The 16,194-nt window shown below is 42.5% G+C and overlaps 1 protein-coding gene across 2 annotated transcripts in view; it reads right to left on the bottom strand.

Moving 5' to 3' along the window:
- MSL3 (MSL complex subunit 3) overlaps window positions 1-16,194 on the bottom strand; it is a 42,771-nt gene that overhangs the window by 9,050 nt on the left and 17,527 nt on the right. For both annotated transcript variants that reach the window (XM_090063741.1, XM_090063732.1), the window contains 2 exons: window positions 13,487-13,586; window positions 12,327-12,411 (listed from right to left, as the gene is read on the bottom strand). In XM_090063741.1, coding sequence (XP_089919867.1) covers window positions 12,327-12,411; window positions 13,487-13,586 — 185 coding nt within the window. The remainder of the gene's footprint in view (window positions 1-12,326; window positions 12,412-13,486; window positions 13,587-16,194) is intronic.

Below are 16,194 nucleotides of genomic sequence, written 5' to 3' on the forward strand. Positions count from 1 at the left end.
TGGATTCCCTGTTCCCAAGACACTGCTGTACAAATCCTTGAGTCGCTGCAGTTCTACAGCTGTATAACTTGGCATTTTCTCGAAATAAGGCAAAAGAAGAAAAACCTTCCATCACAGCCACACTTTATCTGGCTAGCATGTGCCTTTCTCCCATATAAGCAGAGAGTGGAATTCCCTAAACAATGATGTAGCTGCTAGAACGTGGAAGAATTAGTTTCTACAGCCAAGTATAAGCTCCCCTTTTCTTGATGTCCAACCCCCTCCTTTTTTTAGGGGGGGGGGGCCGAGGAAAGGGGGCAAGGGAGTCCCTAGAGAAAGGTCACACTTTATGATTCATGACAGCACAGAGGCACAGGGCCAGACTATGGTACATGCCAACTATGTCAAATGTGTCATCAATCATTGTAGAAAAGACAAGACATCTAAGCTCTGGTGACATTTTAAACCCAAAGATGTTGAAGATCCACCCCACAGTGCCCCACTATCCAGCATGTGGGACTCATGGACTGATCCTGTGCCCTTTGTCCAGTCTGCGTACCAGCTGCATACCATTCATCATTCATCTGGCCCACAGGGCCTGACAAGTTTAACATACCTACATTTACCAATTTGCTCATTTGTACACATGAGTGAGGAAAACAATGGAACTAAAGGATAACAGAGCTAACATAGGTGCATTATTCAGGTCTCACTGTACATGTCTGGACTGCTAGTACACTTTATCCTTTAGAAGCCAAAACTTCAGTCAATTAGTATAAGATACTTATGTCTATACCTTTGGCAGCCAACTTGTAGCACATGTGCCAACAAGCATCATAGGCAGCCTCTGTGTTTCATGCAGCAGATCAGGGAGAGGACAGGCAGCAGAAAGCAGAGAAAGAGAATGGAAGTGGCACTCCGGGCAGATGCAGGACTTAATTTGTGGCACATTTACCAAAAAGGCTGGCCCCCCACTGGTCTTTATAAATATTCATTTAAAAGTTTATCTGTACCTACACTGCATACAGTCTCTCCAACCTAATTCTTAACTATGGTGCCGTAACTATTCCTTTTGATGCTCTGCATTTCTTAAGATCAAAGGATCCTGATGAGGAATACTCTGTGTACATATATAGCAAATTTAAAAAGGAATACATTAATTGTTGAACACTCAGAAGTTCTTATTTAAAAACCAAATTCGTTGTAGGAAGAAGAGACAAAAATATGAGAAAAGGCATTTCCTACAACCTGTGCATTTACTTAGACATGTTATTCTTACCTGGACATCAAATAAGTTCCCAATTCTTGGAAAAATAACAAGAGCAATATAAAATACAAGCATTTTACACAGTGATCAGCTCTTTGACGTGTCACTATCTGACCTCGTCATTTTCCTCTTAATTTGTTCATTTCACAGAAGTTAATACTGCAAGAAACTGTGTAGAGTGGTAGAGGTCTGTCCCTCTATTTCATATAAAAAAATAAAATAAAATAAAAAGGGGGAATCGAGCCTGTTCTCTTGCTATCCTAGGCAATGAAAACATAACAACGCCTTTCTAGGTTACTACAGTAGGAAAATCCTTCAGCGAGAAATATTACTGGAGTCACATTAAAAAAAAAAAAATCTTGAACCCTGAGATGTTAAAGCTGAGGGGAAAAATGTTAAAGTGAGCCACTTGCAGAAAACTGAGCTAAGAGTCTCATTAATTCCAATTATGAGTTTAGAAAAGTTCACAGAAAACTAAATGGGTGGAGAAAATTTTAATTTAAGTGAATTTCTCTCTTACCCAGTACCATATAGCAGATCTTAAGCTGAAGGAGACATGGGTTTAAAGCCCTGCCGGGCAACTTCTACCACCTTGCCCTCACACAATGTGCTGTTACAAGTTTTCAAGACACAAGTAACAAATTACAGGAAATCACATTAGAAGAACCCCAGAGTTGTTGAGTTAAATAATACCAGAAGTAATACAGTCAACTGAGGTAGAGGGCTAGAGAGAAAAAGGATGCTTTTGTGTTTAAGGCAGTGTTTCCCAACCAGCATGCCGTGGCACAAAAGTGTGCCACCAGAAATGAACAGGTGTGCCGCAGAATTTTGTCCTGGCAATGAGCTACCATAGGTACGAGGATAGGAATGACTTAACAGGCGTGCTGAGGAAAAGTTTTATTAACGTAACTGTGCTTTGGGCTGGAAAAGCTTTGGCAAAACTGGTTTAAGGCATGGGTCCAAGTGGCTCTGCCACAAACAGCAGGCAGCAGGCAGCTTCCCTGTGTGGCCCCTCTGTGCGCTGCCACTCTGGCTCACACACACTGTGCTCCAGAGGGCCCACAGGACGGCAGCAGGGCCAGCAGCACAGCACATGCAACCCAGAGCACCACTTCACAGAGGGGTCACACAGGGAAGCTGCCTGCTGCTGCAAGCTCTGTGCTGCCAGGTCACACTTCCCCTGTGTGTACGGGAGCAGCGTGGACAGCATGCAGGGTTGTGTCCCTCGCTGCTGCCCCCGCCTGCTGGGGAAGTATGGCCAGGGCAGCGAGGAGCTTAGAGCAGCAGGCAGCTTTCTGCACCGCCTGCTGTGCCCTGTTGCGCCCGGTTCCACACGCTGCTCTGCAGAAGCAGCAACAAGGACAGCACAGCAGGGAGCACTGCCAATATCTGCTGCTGCCCTGGAGCCCGGGGTCAGGTCTGGGGCTGGGAGGCAGCTAGGGCCAGGGCCGGGGTGAGGAAGCAATAGCTTCCTGGCTACAGCCGGCCCAGGTTCTGGGTAGCTGCTGATAGCCACGAAGCCTGGGCTGGGGGCAGAGGCACAAACAGAGCATCCTGTCATGTACCCCCTGCCCTCGTTTTGTTTTTCTGGCATGTCAGCACTCCGGTGCCTTCCAAGGTAGGCATTGTGGGGTTTTTTGGCACTCAGGCCAAAAAACGTTGCCTACCCCTGATCTCACGCATGATCTTTTTCTGGTATTGCCTAATTAAGTATTCTACACTGCATCTCTAACAGCTTTCTGTATGTAAATATGCACACCCAACTGCCTTCTTAGTGGTTCCTATAAAAGCTGTCAGGTAATTAGGCTCAGTACGTGACAAGGCAGTACAAAGAAAAAAAGGCATATATGAGGATAAGATAGTATTGAAAGTAAATGTATAAAAATTATTCTAAGTTTAAAAAATTGTAAGTATGATGAACCATTTAAGAGTTTCTAGTATACTAGTTTTCCAGTACAATGGTGCCCTACATCTTTTGTCCTAAAGGAATGAAAAGGTTGTTCTTCAAAAATCAATGAAACTGAAGCTACTTTACAGTGAATCTGAACTAGTTTTAAAAGCTCCATATTTTAGCAGTTGCCAAGACTAATAGACGTGTCCTAAGTCTTTATCCTTGAATAAAAAAACAATATAGAACCACAAGAGCTGTTACAACAACAATTCTCAACTGGCTCAGCCTCTCCTCTCACCTCTTTCCCGCTGCCCGGCCCCCATGAGAAGAGGCAAGCCCACCACTTGCTCACCCTTGTTGGACCACTTCTATTTTCTCCCCCAGCACCGCCACTGCCACCCAGCCCCTATGCAAGGAGGTAAGCACTATAATAAATTAATTGGCTTTTGAAATGGGGTTCACAAAAGTTATAGCAGGGGTGCCTGGAATCTAAAAACGTTGAGAACAACTGTATTAGAAAAATCAAGAGTGAAGCAATACTTATCAGTACCATATGACTTCTGCTGGTCACCTGCCAATTAAATGCCACTTTGCTAGTTTTGCCAAAATACATAATACAGTATTTAATACATGAAATAAACATACTCCTTATAAAAAAGAATTCAGAGAGATAATAAAGCCAAAACTTTCCCTGCCCTCAGAAGTGTCTACCATAAATATTATACGTCTATTTTATTCACAGACAATGAAAATAACACCTTTTTAAGTTACCATAGCATGAAAATTCTACTAAATGATGTATTCCTGAAGTCACATAAAAAAGGTCTTGAATCATGAGATGCTGAGGGAAACAAAAAGAGTTAAAATGAGCCACTTGCAAAGAACTGAGCTAAGAGTCCTTCATGGATTTTGATTCTGAATTTAGAAGACACCGACTAAGCTCACAGTAAATTAAAAGGGTGGGAATTTCTCATCAAAGCAACTTTCTAAACTCAGTACCACATAGTTTTAAAACTATCTCACTCTAGGAACTGCCATGTTAATAAAATGGTAGAGCCTGCAACAGACAGAGCTTGGGTAATGTTTCCAAGAGGTTAAAATCAGACTCTTGGTAAAGGCTCTTTTTCCTCTTCAAATACCTAAGAATCATTAAGAACTCAATGCAGAAGTTAATCAAAGTGATATTTGGATGGGACAGAATTTTTACCTTAAGAATTATTTAAGAAACAACCTTTGGCTTCAATATAAGCATAGTACAAAACAATATATACTTCCAAATGAACAAGTCCGGCAGAACGTTATTCAGTTGAATTTGCTTCTCACTTCCCTGCTGCTCAGAGGGAGTGGGAAGAAACGTGCCTCAACCCTACACCTGGTACAAATTACTATTCTGATTATTCACTGGCTAGTGTTGTGGTAGAAAAATGGAGCAAAAGTGTAGTGCAAGCCTTGCATCTGTTTATCAACACCCATCTCCATCTAAGTGCAAAGAAGGAGAGTTGCAGCCCTGCCAAAAGCCGTTCTTCATCTTGGCCTGCTACTATAATGCAGGTAGCTGGCATGGAGTAACATTAGGGGATTTATAGTCTGAACCTTGGAATGAACCTCGATGCTTCACTTCTAGTGGAAGTAGCATGACTATACATTGGCAATTGCCAATGTAATCCACAAGCCAAGATTTAGAGCTGCACTTCTTCATTTAAAAAGAAAAAAAAAAAAAGCACAGTATTTTGAAAGTGTTTTTAGTTTTAAATTACTTCAAAAACCTTGGATTATATTATTTATTAAACATGACCACCAAGTTAAAAAGCTTAAAGGCATCTTCTGTTTTACAAAAACATATTCATTTTTTTTCTGGATAGGAAGACACTAAACAATTAGTTAAATTACCATGAGTTTCAGTAACATAGAAGGAATTACTGCTTACAGAAAATGCTGCTGACAACTTATATCTTACATTCAGCAACCAAAATCAAAAAATATTCTAATATTATAAAAGCCTTAGTCTGCATGACTGAAACAACCAATCAGAGTGTGAATACAGCGTTGGGACAGGAGGTGGCACCGCAGTAGAGGGCCACCATGATGGCGAGGTGCAGCTGGCCTCGCCCACCATCCCCCACCCTGCTTCCTGGAGGCAGCAGCAACACAGCAGATGAAACAGGGGGCGCAAGGCCAGCAGCATTGGCCTTGCCCCCCCACCCTGCTCCCTAAAGAAACAGAGCGGGGGAGGTGAGGTCATCGGAGCTGGCCTCATTCCCCACCCCTTGCTCCTTGGAGGTGGTGGCAGCACCGTCGGGGGGCAGCAAGGTCAGGATACCACCGGGGAGGTGGGGACACCCCCCTGCACTGTTGCTGCCTGCAGGGCTGATGTGATAGCAGAGGGAAGAGCCAGCCCAACATGGTGGGGTGGGGTGAGAGTGGCCCAGAGCCAAAATGGTGGCAGGATTCTCTTATTCTAGTCAAATATTAAACTAAATCTCTGTTTGTATCTCTCTCAGTGTATCAGTAGTATTTAGGGGTGCACTGCTAAAGAATTTCTTGGCCAATACCGATAACCAATTATTAACTGGCCATATCAGCTGATACCAATCCAATTGTCAATTTACAGGAATGCAGCTGGGCAGCTTGGAGAGCATCACCCTGCCAGTAAGTCTGTGGGCAGGAAGGGGCTTACGAGGTAATCATTAAGTAATGGGGACGAAAAGAGGCCCCCACAGAGGGAGAGGAAGGGAGTGGTGGGGCAGGGGCAGACGCTACCTAGCCAAGGTGGTGAATGCGACCCTGGGGCCAGAAGCGAAAGAGCCACAGGCAGCTAACCCGGGGGACACAGCGGAGGTAGGGAAGGGAGGCGGCTCCCCACTGCTGTGCATACCCCTGGGGGAGATATGGGGGGCATGTGCCCCACCCCCCAAATTTGTATGTGGGGCAAGAGTGGGCTGCCCGCTGCAGGCTCAGGACCAGACGCTGCGCCTAGAACAGGTGGGAGCGGGGCAGGCTCAGCTACACAAGCAAGCAATGGCAGCAGTAGTGCTGGCTACGAGTTTTGGAGTGGCTATAGCACCAGAGCTCCTGAGGGAAAGGCAGCAGACTGCAGTCCCCAAGCAGAGGTGGTGCTAGGGAAAGCTATAGCCACCACAAAATTCCCCATAGCTTCCCTGTAGCTACCCCTCCCAGCGCCACTACCTGACCCACACAGCTGAGCCTGCCCTGCTGTCCCCAAGCCCACCCCTGGCCCAGCCCCCTTCTGGGAAGAGGCTGGGCCTGCCCCTGGCCCTAAGTGGGCAGCCCTCCCTTACCCTGCGCACAGATCCAAGGGGGGTACATGCCCCTTATGTCTCCCCCAGGGGTGCATGCACTGGCAGGAAGCTAACCCCCGTCCCTCCTCCCACGCACCCTGGATAAGCTGCCTGCAGTTTTGTGCCATGCTCCACCCTGGCATCATATTCACCACCCTGGCTGGGCAGCACCTGCTCCAGTCCCTCCCCTCCCCTCGATCTCCACCCACAGTGAGGAGGGGGGAGTGGGGCAGAGACTGGGGTAGGTGCTGCCCAGCCAGGGTGGTGAATATGATGCCAGGGCAGGGCACAGCCGCAGGCAGCTTATGCCCCTTCCCTGCCCCACAGATTTACCAGCAGGATGCTGCTCTCCAAGCTGCCGAGCTGCATTCCTGGCTGCATGCATGCTGCAGCTATGCATATGCAAGTGGCATTTATCGCTGGCATTATCAACCAAAAAAGCCAACTGCCGACAACGCTAATTTTCTTTGCATCAGTGCCAATCCAATACGTGACTGATATATCAGTGCACCTCTAATAGTATTATATATATTTTTCTTCCTTTATGACGCAGAGGCAAGATTAGCAATATACAAGGCAAGCTGCCTTAAAACATTAAGAATTAATGGTTTGAGGGATGAAATGAGTTCTACTAATATTAATAGCTTCTAATGAAAATACTATCAACTTTTAGTTACAGAACTACCTCCCAGAATCTGAAAAGCCAAGGTGGTTTCACAAAGATAAATGCATTTCTAATTTCAGAAGCATCATCTTAGAAACTAACACTTCTCACTACTCCAAGTACAACAGAAGTAGTGAATGGGGAAAATGATGATTAGTTGTCACTTTCTGGAGGGGCTGTAAAAAGTAAATCCATTTGACTGAAAGGACATTTCTAGTACAGAGGGAGCAACATCACCAAATCACAACTGTTACCCGAGACACAAAGCATGTAGAAGGAAAGGATCTAAATTTATTTCTCTCTTCTTCAAATGGCTCCTCTAATACAGAATAGTAACCATTTATGAAGGGGAGATTATCCCAGTCACTAGCATTGTAAACTCCAATTACTCATTATTTAAACAGCATTTTGGAGACAAGCCTGCAGATTCTTTAAAAGAAGGATCAATCCAATAATATATTTTATTAAATTTGTACCAAAAGCACATACTTGTGCAAAGGAAATTTTTAGATTGTACCCAACACAAAAAATGTATAGCAGGAAGATTTAAGTTAGTTGCAGCTGGTGAGCAGAGCAACTAATCACTAGATTCTGACAGAACAGTTCTTGTGCTACTTTCCATTGCCTTTGACTCAGAAAAAGAAAATAGCTTTGTGCCACAGATGTATCCAGACCTATTCTAGAAACATCAAATCTAAGAGTAAGAATTCTTGGACTCAAGGAACCGTTAGAGACATTTTTTCCCCCCTCATTACGTCTACACTTGACAAAGGCTTGCTAGTACACCACAGTGAAAGCCGTATCTTTCACTGTCCTTTAGATACTTATGGAAAAACCTTATGCTAAACAATCTTACCCATTCACAAGCTCTTCTCTCAAGCAACCTTTTTGACCTTTCCTCGTCCTCTTTATATGCTTTTCCCAACCTTAAGACAAACTCCAAGTTACACATGTACCTCAATGAACCTGACTGACTGTTATCACAAAGTAACAGCATACCTGTCAGTTCCCTTGCTCAACTGCTACCACAATTTTGCCTCACTACACAACGTTTTCAATTGTTTCATAACTGGATAGTGTCATTTGTTTCACAAACCCGTTTTAATTTCAAGAAGTTCTATACTCAAAGAAAAATTACTTTGCAAGTTTTGTCCGTGAAGGAAATTCACACTATACAGGATTTATAGGTAGATGGGCCAAGTACAATAGATTCAGCTTTCATTTAGTAAGGAATCTGACAGTAGATGCTCTTCTCTTACAATAGCTGTTTGATCTCAATTTTCCAGACTATGTCCAAAAGCAAACTCAAGTGTGATTGAAAAGTACTGAAGAACAGGGTCTCAATATCAATTTAGAGCATCCATCAGGCCATGAGTAAGCATACTGTAAAATGAGCTTCCAGACAAAAGTAGTATATTAAGACTATGAGAGTATGTTTCTCAATCCAAGAGACTGCAACAGCCCAAAGACTGAATGAAACTATAAATTGAAAAAGTGAATTTCTCTCTCTAAAGTTCAGAGCTGAAATCCCCACCTGCACTAGGAATAAATTAGTGTTAGCTTAACTGATTCTATTGTTAAATAAAATTTTAAACATGGTTGATAATAAGTGGTTTAATACCAATCAAATAATACCTCATCTACACTGGCTGGTGCCAAAAAGCCTATGGGTTTTCCTTAGAGGCAAGAAAGCAGACAGGAGAGTGGACTGCTTTTGAGTGCATGCGTGTGGGGGGGAGAAACAGAGTGGGGACATAGGTTCATTTTGTATTTTAATACTTTATTCCCTTCCTATCACTTTTTATATCTGTAATTCTAAGCCACCCTGAGAGGAGGGTGCAGGAACATACAGCAGGGTGTGTCCCCATAGCTGGGAGCCCAAATAAGCTGACAGCTCCTAGCCACAAGAGCTTTCTACTTGCCAGTGCAGAGGGAGGCCAGAATCATGGAGTCCAGACTCTCCTTACATGATCAATAAGGCATTATGGGTTGTGAAGCTCAATCTCACAATCATGCCTTCTGCCATGAACTTGTGGAATGGCAAGAACAACTGTGGGGCTCATGCATCAGATCCCATGGCACCTTTATTTGCACATCTGCCAGGGGCTTTAAATTCAAAGTCAACTTGGATTTGGATAAATACAGTACATCTAGCAAATACATAAATCCCTTTTGGTCCATTAATTGGATTTAAAAGAAAAGGAAGAAACCTCAGCCTGCTGCACAAAACTCCCTGTTTCCACAGATGATTATACTCTTATCAAGTGAGCAGATTCTTGTCTCTTAACATAAATACAAAACAGTTGCTGTTTCATATAGGTGACAATTTCAGTAGAACTGGAAAGAGAAGATATTCTTACTTAACATTTCCTAATCATCTTCCTTCCCAGAAATGGAACTGGACACCAGATATAATTTGAAAAGAAAACAGACAAGCTTCCTCCAACAAGAAATTTCTCCTCTGCTTATAAATAATAGTGATAAAAAACTGTCTTCAAAATAAAGGTTTAGCTGATTTTTTAAGTATTTGGTAAATTACGTTCTTTTCTGCCTTCCTTCTCTGTCACAGATAAAACCAAAATATAAAAAAAAGCTACCAAAAAGTCTCCCATTCCAGTCAAGATGCTGTTACAGTACTTCGGTTTTAAGTACTCCACTTGAATAGACATTACTAGAGTTACCAAGAAGAGCATGTTTGAGACTAGCGTTCAAAGACTGAGTAGGACAACTGCAACAAAAGCCAAGACAACTGGTTTACAGTAACTCACAAATGCATGCAAAGGCACAAAGCTTTTGTAAAGCAATACTTGGAGACTTTCCTTCAGGGAGCATTATAACAGCAAGTTCTCCAAGTTCTCTACAATGTATGGAAATTCTGATTTCAAGATAAAAAGATTGTTTTATCTAAATAAGCATTAGCACAGTGAACACTGCAACAATGCAGGAAACACTTCAATCAAATCTATAACCTTCTAAACACTTCTGTTTAAAAGTGTACCACCCAGACAATTAACTACTCTAAGAAGAATAAAGTTTAATAATCAAGGAACCATTTTCCCCAAGATGAGATGCAAATCAATTGCTCTAGCACAATGATGTTCAGACTACAAAATCACTAACTTTTCATAGGCAGCCCCTCAGAAAAAAGTTATTCATACTGCAAGGAATACAGTTAAAGAGTCCATAGGGCCATATCAGTAACACTCTATTGGCAATTCATTATACCTCTCACATTTATATTCTTTTTAAACTGAAACATATTTGCCACAATATACTGAAAGGCATATATGTTATTGTCACTTTTCGGTTAATGCTGACTATTCCTTTGGCTCCTAAGCCAGTCACAACTAAGTGTCAACTGCCTAAACTCAGCCTAACACACACTGTTATAAAGTTCAACCAGATTTACAGTCATCACAATTTAGTTCCTTAATATCTATGCAACAGAAACTGATATTAAAATTTAACTGTACTGAGAAGTAATAAAACTAATAGCAGGAATCAGGTATTACAGCTAATACATTAGAGCTATAAAAATTAGTGCATTTTCTTTATGCACATTTGGACATAGCTGCAAATACAAAAAAGTAGCAGGCAGGTCTAGAAAGAGTTTTGTTGTTTTTTTTTTAAACAACAAACATATTGGTAATGCCAAGTTTATTAAGCGAAGGTTTTGGGCTAGCAATTTTTCATGGATGGTAGGAAAAAAAGCTTCCATTCCAAAACATGAATAAAAATCTGTGTCTCCACAGTATCCACATGCCTCAGGTCAGGGCATAGGATCAGGGCCAGTTATTTCTATTCTTAAGTCTAAAGACTTTCAAATAACCCCTCAGCCCTGCCAAATTCATGAGAAGCATTCTCCACTAATCAACACACTCCAAATGGAACAAAACCCTGCCTAACAACAAATCTAAAGCCTGTCAAAATCCTCACCTTCACTATGATCAAGGCACCCCACAATAAAACTAATCAGAATCCATGGATCCTACACACAGCTACCACAATATATGACTCCCAACCACTGCACCAAATGTCCTCATGGGAACTTTGTGGCTGAATGTGCTCCCGACTGAAACAGTGTGCTCCAGACTGAATTTTCTCAGAAAAATAATAAAAGGATATATGCCCAACCATTAGTGGGAGAATGCGTCACAGAACTACAGTTCCATCTCTGACCTTACAGTTCTTGTTCTCAAAGGCTACATAATACCATCAGAAAACAGACCTGGTAACAATTCGTAATTTCACTGGACACAAAAACCATGGACTTACAAAAGACAAGGATTTTATGACTTGTAATAACTAATTTGCTCCCTCTTCTAATCTTGGCTCAGCATATAAAAACACTCATGTATAATTTTGGTTTATCTATTTGAACTATTCTTAAAATTATTCTCTAACTACTTCTGATAACTTTTGTTTCACAGGTTTCCTGATAACTTTTCTTGTTCACTGGTCACTTTCATTTACATAATGAAGTTAAACAAAAGTAATGAAGTTTAATTTACATCTAGGAGAGAAGTAGATACAGCCTGAGGAAGGATATTTTATCCCCAAAAGCTTACGTAACAACTTCCCCAAGTACTGAAGTAGGTCCACGAAAAAATATTACAACACAAAGCTGGATACTTGCATTAAGAAGTTCTACCTTCCAGACAAAAATGTCATTCAGTTTACAGTATCACTTTTAGAGCTACAAGTCTTCACAAACTGGGATTTTTTTCTTTAAAAACTCACCACCAAAAAGATAAGGTTCTAGAGACTGAATTCTTACTTCAGTTATATCTTTGTAACCTCAGTGCTTCAGATTCTACCCTCAGTAACAGCTGTATGCAGAGCGTATATTCCCTTATAAAAACATATTTTCAGGACAAGTCAGATGCAGTTTTCTATGGGTACTAGCCAACATTTTATGCTACAATTCTGCATTACTACGTTCATGTCTACATACCATGGGTAGACATTCTGCTTTCTCCCCTTAAAGCTGAACTTCTGAAGTTCTTTTAATGTTTCCACATTTAAAGGTTCACTCTTGTAATTTAAAATATGACTCATTACTTCTGTGTCCATTTAGGTTCCCAAACTGGTAACTTAGAGGTCATTTCCTTTCTTACAACATGTGCCAAACATTGAAGCACCCCCTGCAAAAAAATCACTAGTTTCTCCTAAAAGTTTAGATCATTATAAGCTTGTAGTTGTTACAAACAGGTGATGTCAACTTACCTCAGAAACATCTCAAAGTGTTTTACCAAAGCTTTTAGGTTTTTGTCAGGAAAGCACATCTTCCCCAGTATCTCTGGAAGCTTTACTGTAAATAAGAAAAATGAAAAATACTTAGCCTATTTGAGTAATTTAGTTGTTATCCTTATATAGATTTATTACTCACAAAAAAGGAAGATAAAACTGCTTTGCACAGCAGCTTCTGCCTCCCTTTGGCAAATACTTCGCACCACAAAACTCATCATTTTCATAACAAATATGCCTAAAAAGTCAGTATTATCCTGTTTACTGAAGTTTAACAATGCACTAGAAGCATTTTTGCTTTTTTTAATGAATGGTTGTAGATCCAACACAGACTCAAAACACTATACATTTACAATGGTTTTAAATTCATATTTAAAATGGATTTTAAAAAGGCTGATGCACATATCTTTCAAGTGCAACATGCCAAATATACAAAAGGTTCCATTTAGCAGTGTTGTGCCACCCTTGTGAAGGAGGCACACATACCAACAATTTGCTTTTATACAATTTCCTAGCAGGACTGTTAAATAAATGTCATTTTGAACTGTTAGTTCCTATTTAAGTCACACAACAGTTGAAAGTGCAGGAAACCCTTGCCATTTGCAGACTTGCCATTCGCGAGTGTCAATATTCAAACCCATGCTCTCTCCTCGGCTCTCGTGCACTCTCCTTATAGCTTTCATTAATTAACTGATTTGCTGCTGCGGTAATTGAGGAAGCGTGACAGCAATTAATGCTCATTGTGGATCATGAGTTTCTCCAAGCTCGCAGATCAATTGATCTGCCACCCTGTTCCCAGGGAAACTTCTCTCTTGATTAGGCTTCAGCGGATCCATCCAGCCCGCTCCTCTTCACTCTTCCCTCCCCTGCTGCCAACAGCACCGGCAGCGTCTGTGGGAGCTCTGCACTTGCTGCCACCAGGTTCCCGCTGCCGGGCTCCTGACATATTCACGGATTTCACCATTCACAGGGGATCTCTGGAACGGATTCTCTGCGAATAGCAAGAGTGTCCTGTATTTGACAACAGGAACCTTGAAGCTGCCGAGGAGCAGAGGTGGTGCAAAAAAAAAATCAAACGTTAATGGAAAACCACCAACTTAAGATACAGATTGTCTTTTACTCTACAGTTCATATTTTACCAAACATCCGCAGCAAATGCTGAGAGCCGTAGATGTATGAGGGGGGAGGCAGCTGATCACTTGGCGGATAGTTCTCTGGCATCAGTTTCCAGGACAATACCTAAATATAAAATTTCAAAAAAATACATATTGAGGTATGATCAAGACTGGCATAGACTATGGTCTAACTAGCTCAGAGTTCTAAAATAGACAACTAATAGTTTCTTCATTTATTCCCAGAAATGTCAAGTGCCCTTCTAGAACTGGGGGAGGGCACTTGATTCCTGAAAACATGTCCAACAGCTCTTAAAATGGTTCAAAATCAAAAGAAATCTTGTCTCTTAACATTTCCTGGACCATCACAGGTACAACAATGCTCCAACCCTATCAGAAATTTTAACGCTTGATTCTCTAGCAAAACGTGTACTTTGGTAAAATGTTTTCCTATTTGACAGACAGCTTTAAAAGTCTATTTATTTATTTGCTGTAAGTTTCACAAGACGCACCATAATATTAACAATGCCATATACATGGTCCATGCCCTCCATTCACCACCTGCAGACTCCTGACTTGTGACCTACCCTCTCCAACTGCAGAAAGCAAAACTTTCAGCATTAGTGTTATAGTTGATAAAGAACAAAGTGCTGGATCCAGGGGAAAAAAAAAACCCCTTCTCAGGCACACTCCATTTCTTACAGAGTAGTATTTGTTCTTATTTTACTACAAAAAACAAATAATATTAATTAATAAGGTTATACATAAATGTACACCTAAAGATTATTAATAAAAACACATTTCATTCAAAGATATGCATTGCTATTTCAAGGTGACCTCATTTTGAAAACAAAGCACTGTATTTTTTCGCACAGAGCATGTACCATTTCCCAAAAACAACTGGAAATTGAGGAGAGGAAATTAATTGAGAAAATATGATAACAACAACTAATGCTAGACAAAACCAAAAGTAACTCCACCACAGTTCCACAGGAAGCAGAATAATTTGCAGGCTTAACTCCCTAGGTGCTGCTACTCAGTTTTTTACTATAAGGAAAGTTCTTTTTTCTTAAATTTTGCCTTTCAAAAACAAGATGTGCATCTTACTCAGGGTGTATGTATGTGAGAAAAATATAGTGTGTTAAACAAAGTTAGAGCTTTGCACATCCTGGAAACAGAATGGGAAAAAACGTCATTAACAGTGGCTGGGATTGGAAGCCAAATGTCAAGACACTTGAAATTTAGTTAGCAGCTCTGAGCATCACAATGTCTTTTATGTGCCTGACTCCAGGAGCGAAATTCACCATTTTAATTTGAACACCCAGGTTCCCCATGAAGTAAACAAGCAGCACTAGGCAATTATGAATAAGATTAAGATAGTCAGCATACCAGGAAGAACCAGGAAGAGCATCTCTTGAACCTGAGAGAATTCAAACACACCCTCACCTCACAAGATAGTACCCTAACCATTAATATATATCCTAGATTGGGATGAGAACTGCTTACTTATTTTGCACTGAAGAGTCATTGGATAAAATACATAGAGTGTGGGGAAACAGGGATCTGAATTCCTTCATCTGGAAAATGCAGCTGTCACTAAGTTAGAGTACTTTCTTCCCTCTCTGCCCCATGAACTTTAAATTCCTTCCTATACAATCGCCCCACTTCAACCAGAAGTGATTAATAGTATTATAACCAGGGATCTGGGTTTTCTATTCACCACGGAAAAACACGGTAAAATGTGGATTTTTTTTTCCTTTAAAGGAGAAAAGAGTGGAAAACTGCAGGTTTCCCCTTGCAGGCTGGCAGAGTTCCAACCTGCAAGGGGCTCGGGGGAGTGGGAGGAGGGCGATCAGGAAGGGAGTACCACATGCACATGGCAACCAGGCAGCGTGGAGAGCAGCTCCCACAGTAACCTGCAGTTAAGTCTAGGGCAGGGGTGGGCAAAACACAGCCCGCAGGCCAAATGCAGCCCACAAAGCCATTCTATCCAGCCCGCGGAATCCTTAAAAAAAATGAAGAAAATTAATATTTCTCTGCCCTTAGTTCCTGTCAAAAATGACAGGAACCAAGGGCAGTAGGACCCAGAGGAAGCCTGATGGGCTTCGACAACAGCAGGGCCTACCCAGCCCCGCCACCCAGCCAGAAGCCCCAGCCAGGGTTTCTGGGCTGGGAGCATGTGGCTGCTCTGGATCAGGAAGCTCAGGTGAGGGGGAAGCGGGGGGACCCTGGGCAAAGAAGGAGCACGAGGCAGGGAAGCGGCCCCTCCTCACCCATGCCTAGTGCCTCACGCTGCAGCTGCTTGCAGCCTGTGTGGAGCTGCCTGTACCTGCTCCGGACAGCCCCATGCAGGCTGCAAGTGTCTGCAGCATGGGGCACCAGGTGTGGGGTGGGGGAGGGACCACTTTCCCCCCCACGCTCAGCTTTGTCCTGGGCTCCTTCCCTGTGCAGAGAAAAGTGGCCCCTTGCCCGCCCACCCCATGGCCAGTGCTCCCTGCTGCAGGCACTCGCAGCCTGTGCATGGCTGTCTGGAGCAGGCACAGGGAGCCCCAGGCCAGCTGTGAGTGGCTGCAGTGCAGGGTGCCAGGCATGGGGTGGGCGAGGGACTGCTTACTCCCTCCCCACTGCTCTCAGCACCACCTTGTAACCTGTCCTGTTGACAGGCTAGCAGTGGGGTGGGTTACAAGCTGGTGCTGAGCGCGGGGAAAAGTGGCCCCTCGCCCACCCCATGGCCA

This window comes from Crocodylus siamensis, chromosome 1 (genome assembly GCF_052110815.1).
Source record: "Crocodylus siamensis isolate JL-2025a chromosome 1, ASM5211081v1, whole genome shotgun sequence".
NCBI lineage: Eukaryota > Metazoa > Chordata > Crocodylia > Crocodylidae > Crocodylus > Crocodylus siamensis.